Here is a 13,961-nt window from a genome sequence, read left to right on the forward strand (position 1 = left end):
AAAACACAGCTGCTTTCAGGGCATAGGCAGCACCTCTTGAGAAAGATCACATTTCTATAAAATTTCATGATCTCATAACTATCATTCCTTAAAGCCCCCAAATAGGGCTGTTCTCCCCACTACCATGAAACCTTCAAACCCTTCTGGGTCATAGGAGAACATGTGCAATGCTTGAGAGAAAAGCTGGTGATTGCTATGGACAGAGAAGACTCTTCATCATCAGTGCTGGACGTAATCCCAGCACATGTCTGCCATGTAGGCCTGCAACATATCTCAGCAAACGATTTGAAAATCACATCCCATCTTTCATCAATAGGAGAAGACAATTTGGAAGGTCTCTAAGTCAAGTAGATTTCTGTCCAAGGAAAGACACAGATTATTAAATACATAGTTCAGGCAATCAGAGTCCTGCAATGGGTCTACCACTCAATGATTCCCAGGAGGCAACTTTCAAGAGCCAAAGTTCTATGTGCTGAAAAGAGTTCTAAATTACCATCTTTAGACTGAAAGTCCAGGGAAATGGTCTTGAAGGTCCATATTCTAGAGAAGTACTCAGGGTGACGCTGGACACTTATCTTAACTAGTTGGCATGGCATGTGCAGAAGAAAAGAAAGACGCAAAGCTTTTGCCTTGAATTCCTTTTATTCTTAATAATACTCCAGAACTCACTCACAAAAGTCATGCCTTTAACTTTCTTGAATTTTGCTGATGAATATCTACCCAAATGCAAATCCACCAGACGTAGGTCCCTAGGTATCCACACAGGGCAAGTTAAAGCTCATGAAAGAACGTCAATGACATAGTCATGAGGTCATTTGCAACTTCATTCCCCTGCTAGCTTTTTCCAAACTTCTGACAGAAGGTGTTCTTACATAAGGAGGAAAGCAGGAAATGTATTGTTCCTTCTCCACTTCCTCACACCTACCCCTGCACATACAACTGAACATCTCAGGTCTTTGCCCAGGTCTACCTGTTTCATGGAAACTAGTTCTCTAGATTGTGAAGAAAGCAAAAGAAATACTTTGGTTCATAAGGCCTCTGCTTATCAAAACAGACCTTTGGAATATGGATGAAAAGAGATCTGAAGGCTGTGGCAAATCCTCAGTTGGCAAATACTATCTATACCTTACTAGTTACTGAGTATGGAATGATGACTTTGTAAAGATGACATGCCGAGTACCATGAAGCCATGTTCAGATAGGATGCTAATAGGGCTTGGCTACTTCTTTGGCTAAGTGACCTGCATCCTCCTAGCAGCATGAGATTCAAAATAGAGCCTTACAAAATAAGAAATTCCTACCCCACTTGACTTCAGGATTGCTCTTAAATAGTTCAAACCCTGAATGTTCAATATGTGAATACACGAAATAAGAATAGGGTCTGGTACACAGAACAGTCAAATGAACATAGCTAGTGGATCCACAAAGTTTCAACAAGGTATAAGCTTGACTTCCTATACAAGTTCGTGGCTAGACTCTGCCTAGTTCTCACCCAGTCTACCTGTACTCAATCTTTTCCTTTGGCCTACCTCTACTCAAAATCTTTTCTTTTCTGGTTAAATCTTAGGTCAGTGATCCCAGGGCCTGAGGGTAGCCAAATCCTTACCTTGGTGTTAGTGCATGCTTTCCCCTTTTTGTAGTCTTTGTGGCTGCCCCGTTTGTCCAACTTTGCCCAGAGGGCTTTGGCTTTCCAGTAGTTAAGCTTGGACTTGAGCTTGTGATAAAAGGAGCGGTAGTCCTTAGGCTTCAGTTCCAGGTGGTCACAGAGCTCTTGGAAGGCCTTGAGGGTTCCCTTGCAGGTGGTGGCCTGCACAAACCGGTCAAAGAGGACATGAGCTTGATTCGTTGTCTCATTCTTCCTCTCCTCCATGCCTCCCACTCTCAGCACCCCCTGACAAAGGGGCCCGTGAGACGGCTGTCAATCCACCTGACACAGTCACATTAATCTAACAAAAAGAAAGAAAAAGGAATGTTAGCAAATCCAAAGTTGTATCCACAAACATTTTCTAGGAGACATAACTCTTTTTCAAAGTGGAGTTCCTCAGTGTCATAGTCATTCACTCAGCAAATGTACAGTGCACACCTTCGATACTCCAGGCACCCTCTGAGACATTAGGGATGGAAAGTGAGTAGGACAGTGTTTGCTTTCAACGACCTTACAGCTTAGTGGGTGAGACAAACTCATAAACAGAATGTTAAATATTCTATGCTAAGTGTGTCATTAGAGCGAGAGGCACAAGGACTTGGGGACACAGAAGAAGAGTATCTAAATCACAGGGAGGGGTCCTCGTTGAAAATGAACCTCTGAGAAGTGACAGCTGAATCTTTCAGAATAAACGTTAGCCAGGCAGGGCAGAAATGCAGGATGTGGGAAAGAAAGTAAAATAGGAAGGCTTATGAGTGACTTTTACAGATGAAAGAGTCAAGACTGATCCCCAGGTTGCCAGCTTAGGTCACTGAGTAAATGGTGACACTAGGCCAATGGACTAAAAACAGAAGAACTCTTTTGTGAGGGTGGGGTGGCGAGTTCCCTTTTGGACCTGTTACGTTGAGCTGCCTTAGTGGAGGTGCTCTCTAGGCAGTCTGGTACGAATCTGAAGCTCAGGGGAGTAGCTTGGGCCCCAGTTCCAGATTTGGGAGTCACTAACATCCAGGTGATAGTTGAAGCTATGAAAGCCAGTTAAATCACACACGGAGAACCCATGGGAAGAGAAGAGCCTGGGCTCTGGATGAGAGTTGGACTCATCCACTTGTAAGGGGCTGGCAGAGCGAGATGAGCTCTCTAAAAAGATGATGAGGCACAGTGGAGAGAAGTCTGAAGAGAACCAAAGGGCAGTGCCATAGTCATCTCAGGAGCATCAAGTCAACAGGGATTTAAAGGACTGAAAAAGTCCTGCCACACTGCCTGTGCTCCATGGCAGGGTGGGAAGATTTTAGAGTCACTCCATTTTGCCCACCAACTTATTTGACAATAATAACGATGATGTCTATACCTTCACTTATCAAAAACCTACCACCACACACCTACCATCTTATGTTTGCTAGATAGAAGCTTTAAGACGAGAGATGGCACCTTAGGTGCTCCTTTATCCACTCACTCCCTGGGGTCTGTCTCAACATTTTGTACCACGTTTTATTTATAATTACCACTTAGAACTGTTATTGGGAGGGAGGAAGTAAAGGGCCAAAAACCAAAACTAAGCCATAGGACAAACAGAGAAGTAGGACAGGTCAACGAGATGAGCACTAACATGGCTCTGAGCCCACATGTACCAGATAGTGGTTGCATGACCCTGAATAAGCCACTTTGCCTCACTAGGCCTCAATTTTCCCTTGTGTAGGACCATGAGGTTAGACTGGACCATCTCTGAAACTCGCTTCCAATTCTGAAGTTCTCTGAGTTTAGTGCTGAGAAAATCTTCACAGTCACAGGACTTATTCCTGATGCTCTAGTCAGAATGATTCATCATAGGTGCATCATCAATTTACCACAAATGTGACAAACAGGACTGCACTGGAAATTTGATTTAAAGAGGATTTACCCTTGCAGATGTGGGGAGATGAAGGAAGGGAGTTGTCAATCCACTGTGTTCAGGAGGGGTGTGGAAGCAAGAAGTGAACTAACCAAAAGGGTAGGAGGAACCACCAAACTGTATGTGCTAATGAAATCAATTCTCAGAAGACAGGCACCAGGTTCTAGACTGACATGGAAGAGACCCATGTTCTGTCCTGAAGCTCTTACACTGGGTAAGCCACTGAGCAACAAAATCCCCTGTTGTGAAGCAGAAATAAAATTCTGCTTCTTCCTACACCTCACCATGATAGTATAAGGTTAAACCAAATCAACTGGAGATGTGTCAAGTTTCATGAGAGAAAGTAATAACTAAACACAAGAACTGCCATTTTCCTCTCGTGTTTTCTACGTCAACAGACACAACACTCTCCATGTTCTGTGGAGGCCAAGCTGAAGATGGTAATTTTTTATCCAAAGCACACTGACTCAGCCTCTCATCTGAAATACATGACTCACATGACTCACTCAACAAGCGCTCCTGGCTCTGGATATAAAAACTACATTGCTGAAAAGTGCAGCTCATCCCAATATCCACATGGCCAAGAGTCCAGCAAGAAATGGAATTAACTGGAATTAACCTTCAGTTTCTCCTAAATAAAATCTTATTCTAGGTAGCAGGAAACAGCAGGAGAAATATTTTAAAGTTCCTAAAAAGAGCCCATTCTTTTTCTTATGAGCCAAGGCTTATCCTAGACATGGAAGGTAGTTAAAAGATGGCTTGCAGGGGCAGAAAAAGCCAGATGTGTTTATCCAAAGGCAGAAGGGTGACAGGTGACAACCAATGACCAGAAACAATGGTCCCAGGGTGTTCACTCCATCAGGGGCCCTCTTTGCCTCTTGCCTTCTTTGTGGGAATTTCTGTAGTTTTGTTTGTTTTTTGGCAAGCTGACAGCATTTTGCAATCCTGACCTTGCATACCCTGAGTTCGTAGTCAACTTCAACTCTACCAGAGACCCAACGTTTGCAAAGCTTTGAAGACACCTGGTCTAATCTCTCTGCCTCTGTTGTCAAGGGAGAAAATGATTTTTCTTTGTTCCTAAACAGCAGCCACATTCCACTCCTTGCCAGGATTTGGCCTTGGCACTCAGTAACCCATGTTCTTGCTGAAACCAACACATTAAAGATCCTGCAACAAGCATTTCTAAAGGCTTTCCCCATAACGCCTGCTGTAACGCCTGCCTCATGCTCACACCTCCCTCAGAAAGTCTTAGGCATTTATTTTCAAAGGAGAGTGTGTAAGCTAACACCCCCTCGGTTGGCTGCAGCCCACTGTTTGAAATAAATACTCACTTCCACAGAGCTGCTAACTACCACAGAGAATTTCCAAATCAGACCCCACCACAGACGAACACCTTCATTAACAACTGGCCCCCAATCCTTCTGTTGATGTAAAACACTTTGAAATTAACAGGTTTCAGCCACAGCTCCCAGACAGCTGCAGAGCGCCTGCTTCTGAGCGGCAGGCAAGTATTAAGTGCCCAGTCCAAGAGATTTCAACCTGCAGGTCACTAATGACAACAGATAAATAGAGGTAAGTTGGTTCCTGGAACAATGCGACAGGCACCCAAGGTAAGACTACACAATATTAATTCCCTCGGGCTGCCTCACTTTTCCTACTTTGCAAACCAAATGACCCATGAGGAAGACACTCTAGCGTGCTTCAGCATTATTCTGTCGCTCTGCTGGAATGGGACAGTCTCATTTAGTAAGACTTATCTGGCATTCTGATTCACTATGAGAGCAGCCAGGGAGAACTACAGGAGAAGGGCTGTTCTTATTATCGCCCTCATTTCCCTCATTCCTGAAGGTCAAACCCAGATCATGCTCCTCCTGGCCTCTCCTGGCCCACCCCTGTGCACCACACATAGCAGTATCCTGGCAAAAGCAACATTCATAATCACAGGAACCTAGAGACCAGGAAACCTGGCCGGAAGGTGCCAGAAATCCTGGGGACTGAAAAGCCAAGGTGTGGAAGGAAGGGATAAGGGAAGTGAATAGCCTGAGGAGGGAAGAGGAAGAGGAGGGGATGCCAGGTTTCCAGGGCACCACTGCAATTTCTGCCAGTTGACAATATCTTGCCTGTTTTGTCCTGTGGCAGCTGACTGCTGACTCAGAAGCCCTGCACATTCCTTGGCTGTGGAGGAAAGTGCTGGACAGACAGCCTATGAAGTACATGCAGGAACAGAGCTTATGTTTCTATTTACAACAGGAGTAAAAGGTTGTCTGACTCATGGCTGGTTATGAGAACACTCAATCTCTGGCTCTTAGAATAGGTGAGTGGTTATTTGAGGGGTAGGGGGAGAATTATCTTTAAAAATAGAAAAAGGAAACAAAACAACAAAATAAGAATTACACTTCAAGGGTATGAAACCAGAGTCAAATTTAGTTAATTTTCTCCCTAGCCACTGCACCATTAACATACCAGCAGATATGCAAATCTCTCTCATAAAGGAATCTATGAAACGCTCCTTTCCCAGCCTAGTCAGTCAGAAGTGTGAACTGGTCTAAATAGATCTTAGAAGGAGGTATATAAAATGTCATCAGGAGGAACGTAGATGAAAAACGTGCTTCAGATTATAGAGACTCCTTTGTGTTTTGCCTCAGAAACAAGGACCAAAGTCACCAAATGCCTTGAGTTCTTGATCAGTCTTTCTGCGACAAGGGCTGCTTAAGCCACTATCATCTGTGGATGGGGACACCAAGGCCCTCGCCTGGGTAGGGGGTCAATCAGACCGTCTGGGAATGAGACTCCTTGTCGCCTCTAACGCTTCCCAGCTCCTATACTCTCAGAACCCTTGATAAGGTTCTCTGATAAGGTTCCTAGATAAGGGAGCAAGCTCAAGATACAAAAGGAGAGCAGTCTTTCTCGTGTATTCTTGTTTCTGTATTTCATCCTCAGCTCTTTTCTGACTTTCCATCATCTTTAGCATCAAACTGCCACTCAGCAGGATGTTGAGGAACCAGGAAACCAGCCCCCACCCCTACCTCGTGACCCTCCCCATTCAGTGCATCTACTCTTTAGTCACAAGGTACTATTCCTCATCTGCACCTGCCATTCTGCAAGGACATTATTTACACGGCTCTCTCCTCCACAACTGTGAGCTTGCTTAGGGCAGGGACCAGGTCTTTGTAGCTATAGCCTGACCTGTTGTGGAAACATACTACATTTCTGTGGAGTTGATGAGGGGAACAGAATCCCCTCATGGGATTCTGTATGGGAGCCCAGCAGCTTGGCACTGTAAGGACCGGTCCTGGGGAACAGCATTAGCCTTGGCCTGTGTAGCTGGGGGAGGTAGAGGAGAACTAGTTAGATGTTACAGAGGAGCCTTTTAACCTGCTACCAAAAAGTGGTATCTCAGAATGCAATGATCAGCCTGGGCAGGGAGTGATATTAGAAGAGGAGCAATTAGCAAGAATGTAGCACTTTTGTTATAAATCCTCACAGCACCGTATTCTTGGCTGTGAAATGGCCCTTTCCAGAGGCGTCTGAGAGGAACCTGAACCAGACAACCTCTGGGTTCTCTTCTAAGTTTCCAGTTCTGAAAGACAGTGGTATGGCCCTAACCCTTATGTTATATCTTCTCTAACTTTTTATTTTACTCTCTTTGCTAACAACCTATGTCTTCAGGAAAAGCAAATTAAGAACACCTACACAATTGAGAAGTAAAGTGAGTCAGAAATAAACTGACCTCTGCCTCGTGGGTGTCACCCTTGAACACCCACTAAAAGTCCAAGTCAGAACCAAACACCCAACAAACATGGCAGGTGTGCTGATGTCTGTCCCAGATAACCCAGAGAACAAGGAGTCAGAAAGAACAATGCCCAATGCCCAATGCCCAGGGTCTTATAAGCAGTTTCCTTGTCTGTAGAATGAAAGTAATACCCATCAAGTCACAGGGTTTTGCAGGAATTGAGGTAATGAATGTAAAATGCGCAGCAGTGCCAGGCACATAGCAAGTATTGTTGCACATAGCAACAATACTACCATAGCAATAAATGGTAGTATTGTTATGATTATCTAGTAGTTTATAATCCCAGCAACAAAAGTTTATACTCAGGCTAAATAAATGGCTACTTACACAACAGAATCAGAGACCACAGATATTTCTGTTTTTTGAAAGAAAGAAAAATGTTTCAAAACTTTCTCTGTTCCCTCATCACTCTTTTCTTTGTGTGTGTGAGGAAGATCAGCCTTGTGCTAACATCTGCCAATCCTCCTCTTTTTGCTGAGGAAGACTGGCCCTGGGCTAACATCCGTGCCCATCTTCCTCCACTTTATATGGGACGCTGCCACAGCATGGCCTGACAAGCGGCGCGTAGGTGAGCGCCCGGGAGCCGAACCCCGGGCCGCCGCAGCAGAGCGCACACACTTAACCGCTTGTGCCACTGGGCCGGCCCCCCGTCATCACTCTTTACCCTCTCCATTCCATCTGTTCTGGAAGGTGTGATAATGGCATTGGGTGGGAGGGGCTCAAGGAATGAAATCTGTGTCAATAAGTTCCCGCCAAATTTAGATGTTAAAACAAGAAAGAGAGAAGGACTTTCATGAATAATGGTAAAAATAGCTAACATACTGAATAGTTACTAGTTGTTAGATTCATACCTTATCTCACCTAATCTTCACCACAGTCCCATGAGGTTGAATCTATTATCTCCATTTTGCAAACGGGGAAACTGCAGCTTAAAGAAGTTTAAACGTCACACAGTAAGAAAGCAGTGCAGCCATGTTTTGCATCCAGACCTGACCACTGCAGAGCCCAAGGCCTTAGCCATTACGAAAAACCACCTGAGAATGAGGCTTGAGAAATAAAAGCTCATTAGAATGCCTGCTCCCAGCTCCTCGCTGCCTCAAGGCCAGAGAACCTGTAGGTCTAATAGACAGGCCTTGTCTGCTAGGAAGACAGCTGGCCAGCTATCAAATGATATGCAGTTTCAAGTAAATTTAGCAAGGACACACAATATAGGATTCTTTTTCTTCTCACCATGTATTGCTGCGTCTGCTCCTTTGAAATGGAGCCCTTTCATAAATGGAAGGGCAGTCTGGTTTCACAGTAATTCTTCCTATGGGCTGCTGACAGGCTAAGCACCTAAAATAGTACTAACACAGTGCTTACTGGTCTGCATTCTTCAGCAGGCTCTAGCACCCTAGCCGTCAGCAACACCTCTGAGGAGTCAATAACAAAGCATTTTCGAATCGCACAATGCTACTCCATTCGTTGTAGGATCTCAGGGCAGGACAGGAAATGAACCTCAACCTACCCACTACCGAGCACACAGAGCTGAGTTACAAAGAGACCAAAAGACCAACACCGTCCTGCCCCATGAATCTGAGAGCATGGCTATGTCCCAGGCTTCAGGTGATGAAAGGGCCTCTGACTGGGGAGAAAGGCGCTCTGAGGCTGTGGGAAAGCACAACCAAAAACTGTCCTCCACAGAGCGGGTTCCAATCTACTCTGCTCAGCTCTATGTACCTAGTTCCAGGCACACAGTAGGCACTCAATGAGATTTTGTTGACTAGAGGGCTACCAAACCACCTGTGCTTATGCAGACTCAGTAAGTGGTCTGGCCGGCAGCTGTGCAGGGTGCCCTCTGGGGCCCCTGCTGCACAGGAGCTCAGAGAAGTGGCAGCAGTTCAAAGGGCTGTAAAAACCCCATCAAGATGACTGGAGAGCTGGTGGGGAAAGTGCAAGGTCTCAGGAAGACACTCTGTAACATCTACTTACCTCCCTCTCCCAGGGGCAGAGCCTGCAGCTAAAGCTTTATGATGCTTGCCCAGAATACACAAACACTGGCAAGAGATTAACCTGGAACAGAATGTGCGGTTTCTCAGTTGTCCAGTCCGCCTACTATCAACTGGCACGAATCACAAAATACACAATGGTCAAGGCTGGGTGGGATCTGAAAGATCATCTAGTTTAATCAGCCATCACACACTTGCATCTTCTATATGTCATCCACAACACGCAAACAGCTCCAATGACAGGCAACTTTCTACATTATGAAGAAATTCATAATCTTTGAGCAGCTTGAAATGTTAATTTCCCAAGGACTCAACTTCAATGTAGAAGACCAAAATCATTCTGCCCATAGTTTTTTTTACCCAGTGGTCTAAAATTTACCTCTTAGAGGTATCCAGAACAAAATTAGTTTCTCTTTTACATAATAGCCTTCCAACTACTTGCTCTCTACACCTTCTCCTTAGTTCCTTCAACCACTTCTATTTTGACATGGTTTTCAGCTTCTTCACCTTCTTAGCATTCTTCCACCAGCTCCTATCATTAATGTCTATGCCCAACACATCAGCCTTCCCTCCTAAGACAATGAAGGACAACTATCCACATGCCTACCTGAAGCAACCCTCCTCTTGTGTACCGATCTCATCCCCTCTCTCTTACTCAACCACACTGCCTCCTGCATCAATCCCTACCCCCCAAACTGAACTATTCTCATCAACATAAGACCTCTCATCTTTAAAAATCCTGCCCTGGGGCTGGCCCTGTGGCATAGCGGTTAAGTGTGTGCGCTCTGCTGCTGGCGGCACAGGTTCGGATCCCGGGCACACACCGACACACCGCTTGTCAAGCCATGCTGTGGCGGTGTCCCATATAAAGTGGAGGAAGATGGGCACGGATGTTAGCCCAGGGCCGGTCTTCCTCAGCAAAAAGAGGAGGCTTGGCATGCATGTTAGCTCAGGGCTGATCTTCCTCACAAAAAAAAAAACCTGCCCTGACCCCATCCCCTCTGACTAGTTTATTCCACTCCCCAAAAGCACTGCCCGTGCTTGTCGTCATGACTGTCTCTTCTCCCACTATCTTCTGAACTTACAACAATTAGGCTCCATCCTCACCATTCCACGGAAAAGTCTCACCAAGGATACGCATGACTTCCAGTGTCAAATCCAACAGTCAATTCTCAATCCTTGTTTCCTCAACCTATGTGCAGCACGAGTCACAGCTGTCACCCCCTCCTCTTGGCCTCCAGGACGACACTCTCTTGGGTTTCCACTTGCCTCATTAAGCATATCCCATGTCCTTTGCTGCTCCCTCACATATGCCCAACTGCATTTGCATACTGAAAGGGCCTTGGCATCACTCAGTCTTTGGGTCTCTTCTCAATCTACATTCACTACCTACACATTAGTGGCTTTCAAACTTTTTAAATCATATACAGTTCTCTCTCTGTATACTTTTATATAAATGTAATCTTTTAAAAGTTTCACAAGACAAAATTAACCCTTTCTACTACAATACCCTGATGTTTTCCCTTCTATTTCATTGAAAAAAATTGCTGATCCCCACTGTATTGATTTCATGATCCATTAATCAGGCACAAGTTCACCTTGAAAAACTCTGCCCTTGATGATCTTCTCCAGTTCCATGGCTTTAAGCACCATTTTATAGTACACATAGTTGATGGCACCCAAATATTTATTTCCTCTCTTCTGAACTTGTATAGTCAATTGCTCACTTGACATTTCTACTTGGATATTTGACAGGCATCTCAAACTTATACACAAAACTAAGCTCTTGATTCCCACTCCTGCCCCTTGCCTGCTTTTTCCTTAGTATTCTGCATCTCAGCAAACGGCACCACCATCCACCCAGTTGCTCAATCCAAAAGCCTTGGAATTATCCTGATTTCTGTCACATCCCATAATCAATTCTTCAGTAACTTCTGTCTGTTCTATCTTCAAAATACAGCCCACATCCAACCACTTTTCATCATCTCTTCCTCTACCACCCTCATCAAAGTCACCATCATTTCTCACTTGGATTACTGCAACAGCCTCTCCCTGCTTCCACTGTCCAAATCCCATCCCCTCGCTCCCCAATATTTTCCACATAGCAGCCAGAGCATTCACTTAAATGTTAGTCAAATCAGGTCATACCTCTGCTCAAATGCTCCAGTGGCTTCCCACCTCAGAGTTAAACCCAGTCTTTACAATGGTCTATAAGGCCCTGAGTGACCTGCCCTCACACCCATCCTCTTGCTCACATCCTACCTCTCTCCCCTGTGCTCCTTAGGCTCTAGCCGGACTGGCCTCCTTCTTGTTCATCAAGCACCCCAGCAGGCTGCCCACCCCGGGTCTCTGCCCTTCCTAGTCTCTCTGCCTGATGCTCTCTCTACATAGATGGCCACATGGCTTCTTCCTCACTTTCTTCAGGTCTTTGCTCAAATACACCTTGTTAGAGAAACCTTTCCTGACCACTTACACGAAACAGCACCTGCCTCACATCACTCTTTATCCCCCTCACCTTGCTTTATTTTTCCTCTGGCACTTCTTCCACCTGACACAGTATATATGATTTATTTGCTCATATATAGGAGCTATGTTCTCCTCCAGTAGAACATAAGCTTCAACTAAAAGAGAAAAGAGCTTGGCTGGAATGTGTCCCAAGCTGCTGACACAGACCATATAGTACAACACCAAAGTCTTTTTATCTCTAATGTGTTGCTTCCAAAATATGTCCCCCGCACTCAATTTATGTGCTTTGTTTTCAAGACCCATCAGGACCTTTTAACTATCTTCACTAAATTTCATTTTGTTTGATTCAGCCAGAGCCATGGCTATGCCTCTCATCTTAGCATAAAAGTAAAGATTTTTACAATGGCCTACAAGACCCTATAACAAAGTTTCACAAAATTTTGGTCTCAGGACTCCTTTACGCTCTTAAAAATATTGAGGACCCAAAGATCTGTCAGTATTTGCTGTATCTGAAGTTGAAACTAAGAAAAAATTTCAATATTTATTAATTCATTTTAAAACAACAATCCATTAACATATTTACATAAATATTTTATGAAAAAAAATTTCCAAAAGAAAAATCTAGTGAGAAGAGTCAACATTGTTTTACATTTTTGCAAATCTCCTTAATGTCTGGTTTAAAGCCAGATCCCCATATCTGCTTTCTGCAGTTCATCTGCTGCGACATCTCATACCTGGGGCCTCCAGAAAACCCCAGTGAACACCCACAAGCACACAAGAGGGGAAAAGGCAAAAAATAGCATCTTAGTCTTACCACGAAAGTCATTTTGATCTCATGGACCCCCTAGAAAGGTCTCAGGGAGCCCCCATGAGATCTGCACCCCTACACCCCTTACCTCTCTCACCTCCTCCTCCTGCTACCGCCCTCGCTCGTCCCTCAGCCACACTGGCCTCCCTGCTGTCCCTTATGCACTCAGACACACTCTTACCTTTGCCTTTCACTTACTGCTCCTTTCATCTGAAATGCTCTTCCTCCAGGTCCAGTCCTGCAATCAAAACATACTAAGCATCCTTTACGTGCCAAGGCCTCTTCTAGGCTCTAGAAATAATACAGCAGTGAACAGAGAAAAATCCTCTGCTCCAAGGGCACCAGCCGTCTAGTGGAGCTGACATGTGCAAGACTTACTCCTTCACCACCCCAGGGTGTTTATTCGAATGTCACCTTCTCAGTGTGGCCTTCCCTGACCACACCACTTAAAACTGACTCCCCACCCTGTTAATCCTCTTTCCCTGGTTTTTCCTGAAGCACTAATCACAACCTGACATACTATAAATGTTATTTATTTATTGTCTGTCTTCCTCTCTAGAATGTTAAGCTCTATGAAGGTAAGGATTGTTGCCATTTTGTTCACTCCTGTATCATTGCGCCTAAAACAGTTCCTGGTACACAGCAGGTGCACAATAACTACCTCTTGAATGAATGAATGGATAGGTAAATGAGCTTTTCCAGCCTGCCCAGACATCTGGGGATTTGGGCAGAATTCTGTTAAGATATGAGACAGAAGTCACATCAAATGAAAATGGATTGAGTGTCTTCAGGGAAGTGCCACCAGGTTGGGAGAAGGAACACACAGAGAGATCTGGGAATCCTACCAGGGGAATCCAGATGGTTTCTGCCCTCTGCTCCTCTGGGGACCCGACCCTTCTCCATGACCACTACCTACTCCAGACCTGCCTTACACCTGCTCTGCCCAGCAGGCCCCTGCACCCAGCTCAGGACCTATTCTTGTCAGCAGGAGAGGAGAGCAGGACAGGAGCCAAGACCTGGAGGCAGTGTGTTTTCAACAGCCAAATAGTTTCACAGTAACTGCCCCCTATAAAAAGAAACAGGTTTCTAGAAAAAAAGAGCCATATCAGAGTCAGGAAATGCTATACGGCAGCCCCCAGCCCACTTCTCCGGAGAGGTAAGTGAAGGACCCATAATATTTCTAATTCCAAGTGGTGCGTCAGCACCCATGCAGCCATCATGAGGCCAGGCGTCTGCAGAGGCAGTGCTTCGTCTGAGGCAGGCTGACAAAAGGGAGCCGAGGATTACTATGCGCCTCACTCTTCACCAGCTTCCGGTAAGTGCGCCAGGAGATTAGGTGGAGAAGGAGAGCGGCAAACAGACACCGAGAGCTGG

The 13,961-nt window shown here is 45.1% G+C and overlaps 1 protein-coding gene across 11 annotated transcripts in view; it reads right to left on the minus strand.

The window, feature by feature from the left end:
- MICAL3 (microtubule associated monooxygenase, calponin and LIM domain containing 3) overlaps window positions 1-13,961 on the minus strand; it is a 227,867-nt gene that overhangs the window by 122,918 nt on the left and 90,988 nt on the right. For all 11 annotated transcript variants that reach the window (XR_015555019.1, XR_015555018.1, XM_087443001.1 and 8 more), the window contains one exon: window positions 1,606-1,945. Coding sequence is in view for 9 of the 11 variants with exons in the window: in XM_087443001.1 (XP_087299127.1) it covers window positions 1,606-1,869 (264 nt within the window). In the remaining 2 variants the exon portion in view is untranslated. The remainder of the gene's footprint in view (window positions 1-1,605; window positions 1,946-13,961) is intronic.

The sequence above is a fragment of the Ceratotherium simum genome, chromosome 17 (assembly GCF_057802395.1).
Source record: "Ceratotherium simum simum isolate JZ-2026a chromosome 17, ASM5780239v1, whole genome shotgun sequence".
Lineage (NCBI taxonomy): Eukaryota > Metazoa > Chordata > Mammalia > Perissodactyla > Rhinocerotidae > Ceratotherium > Ceratotherium simum.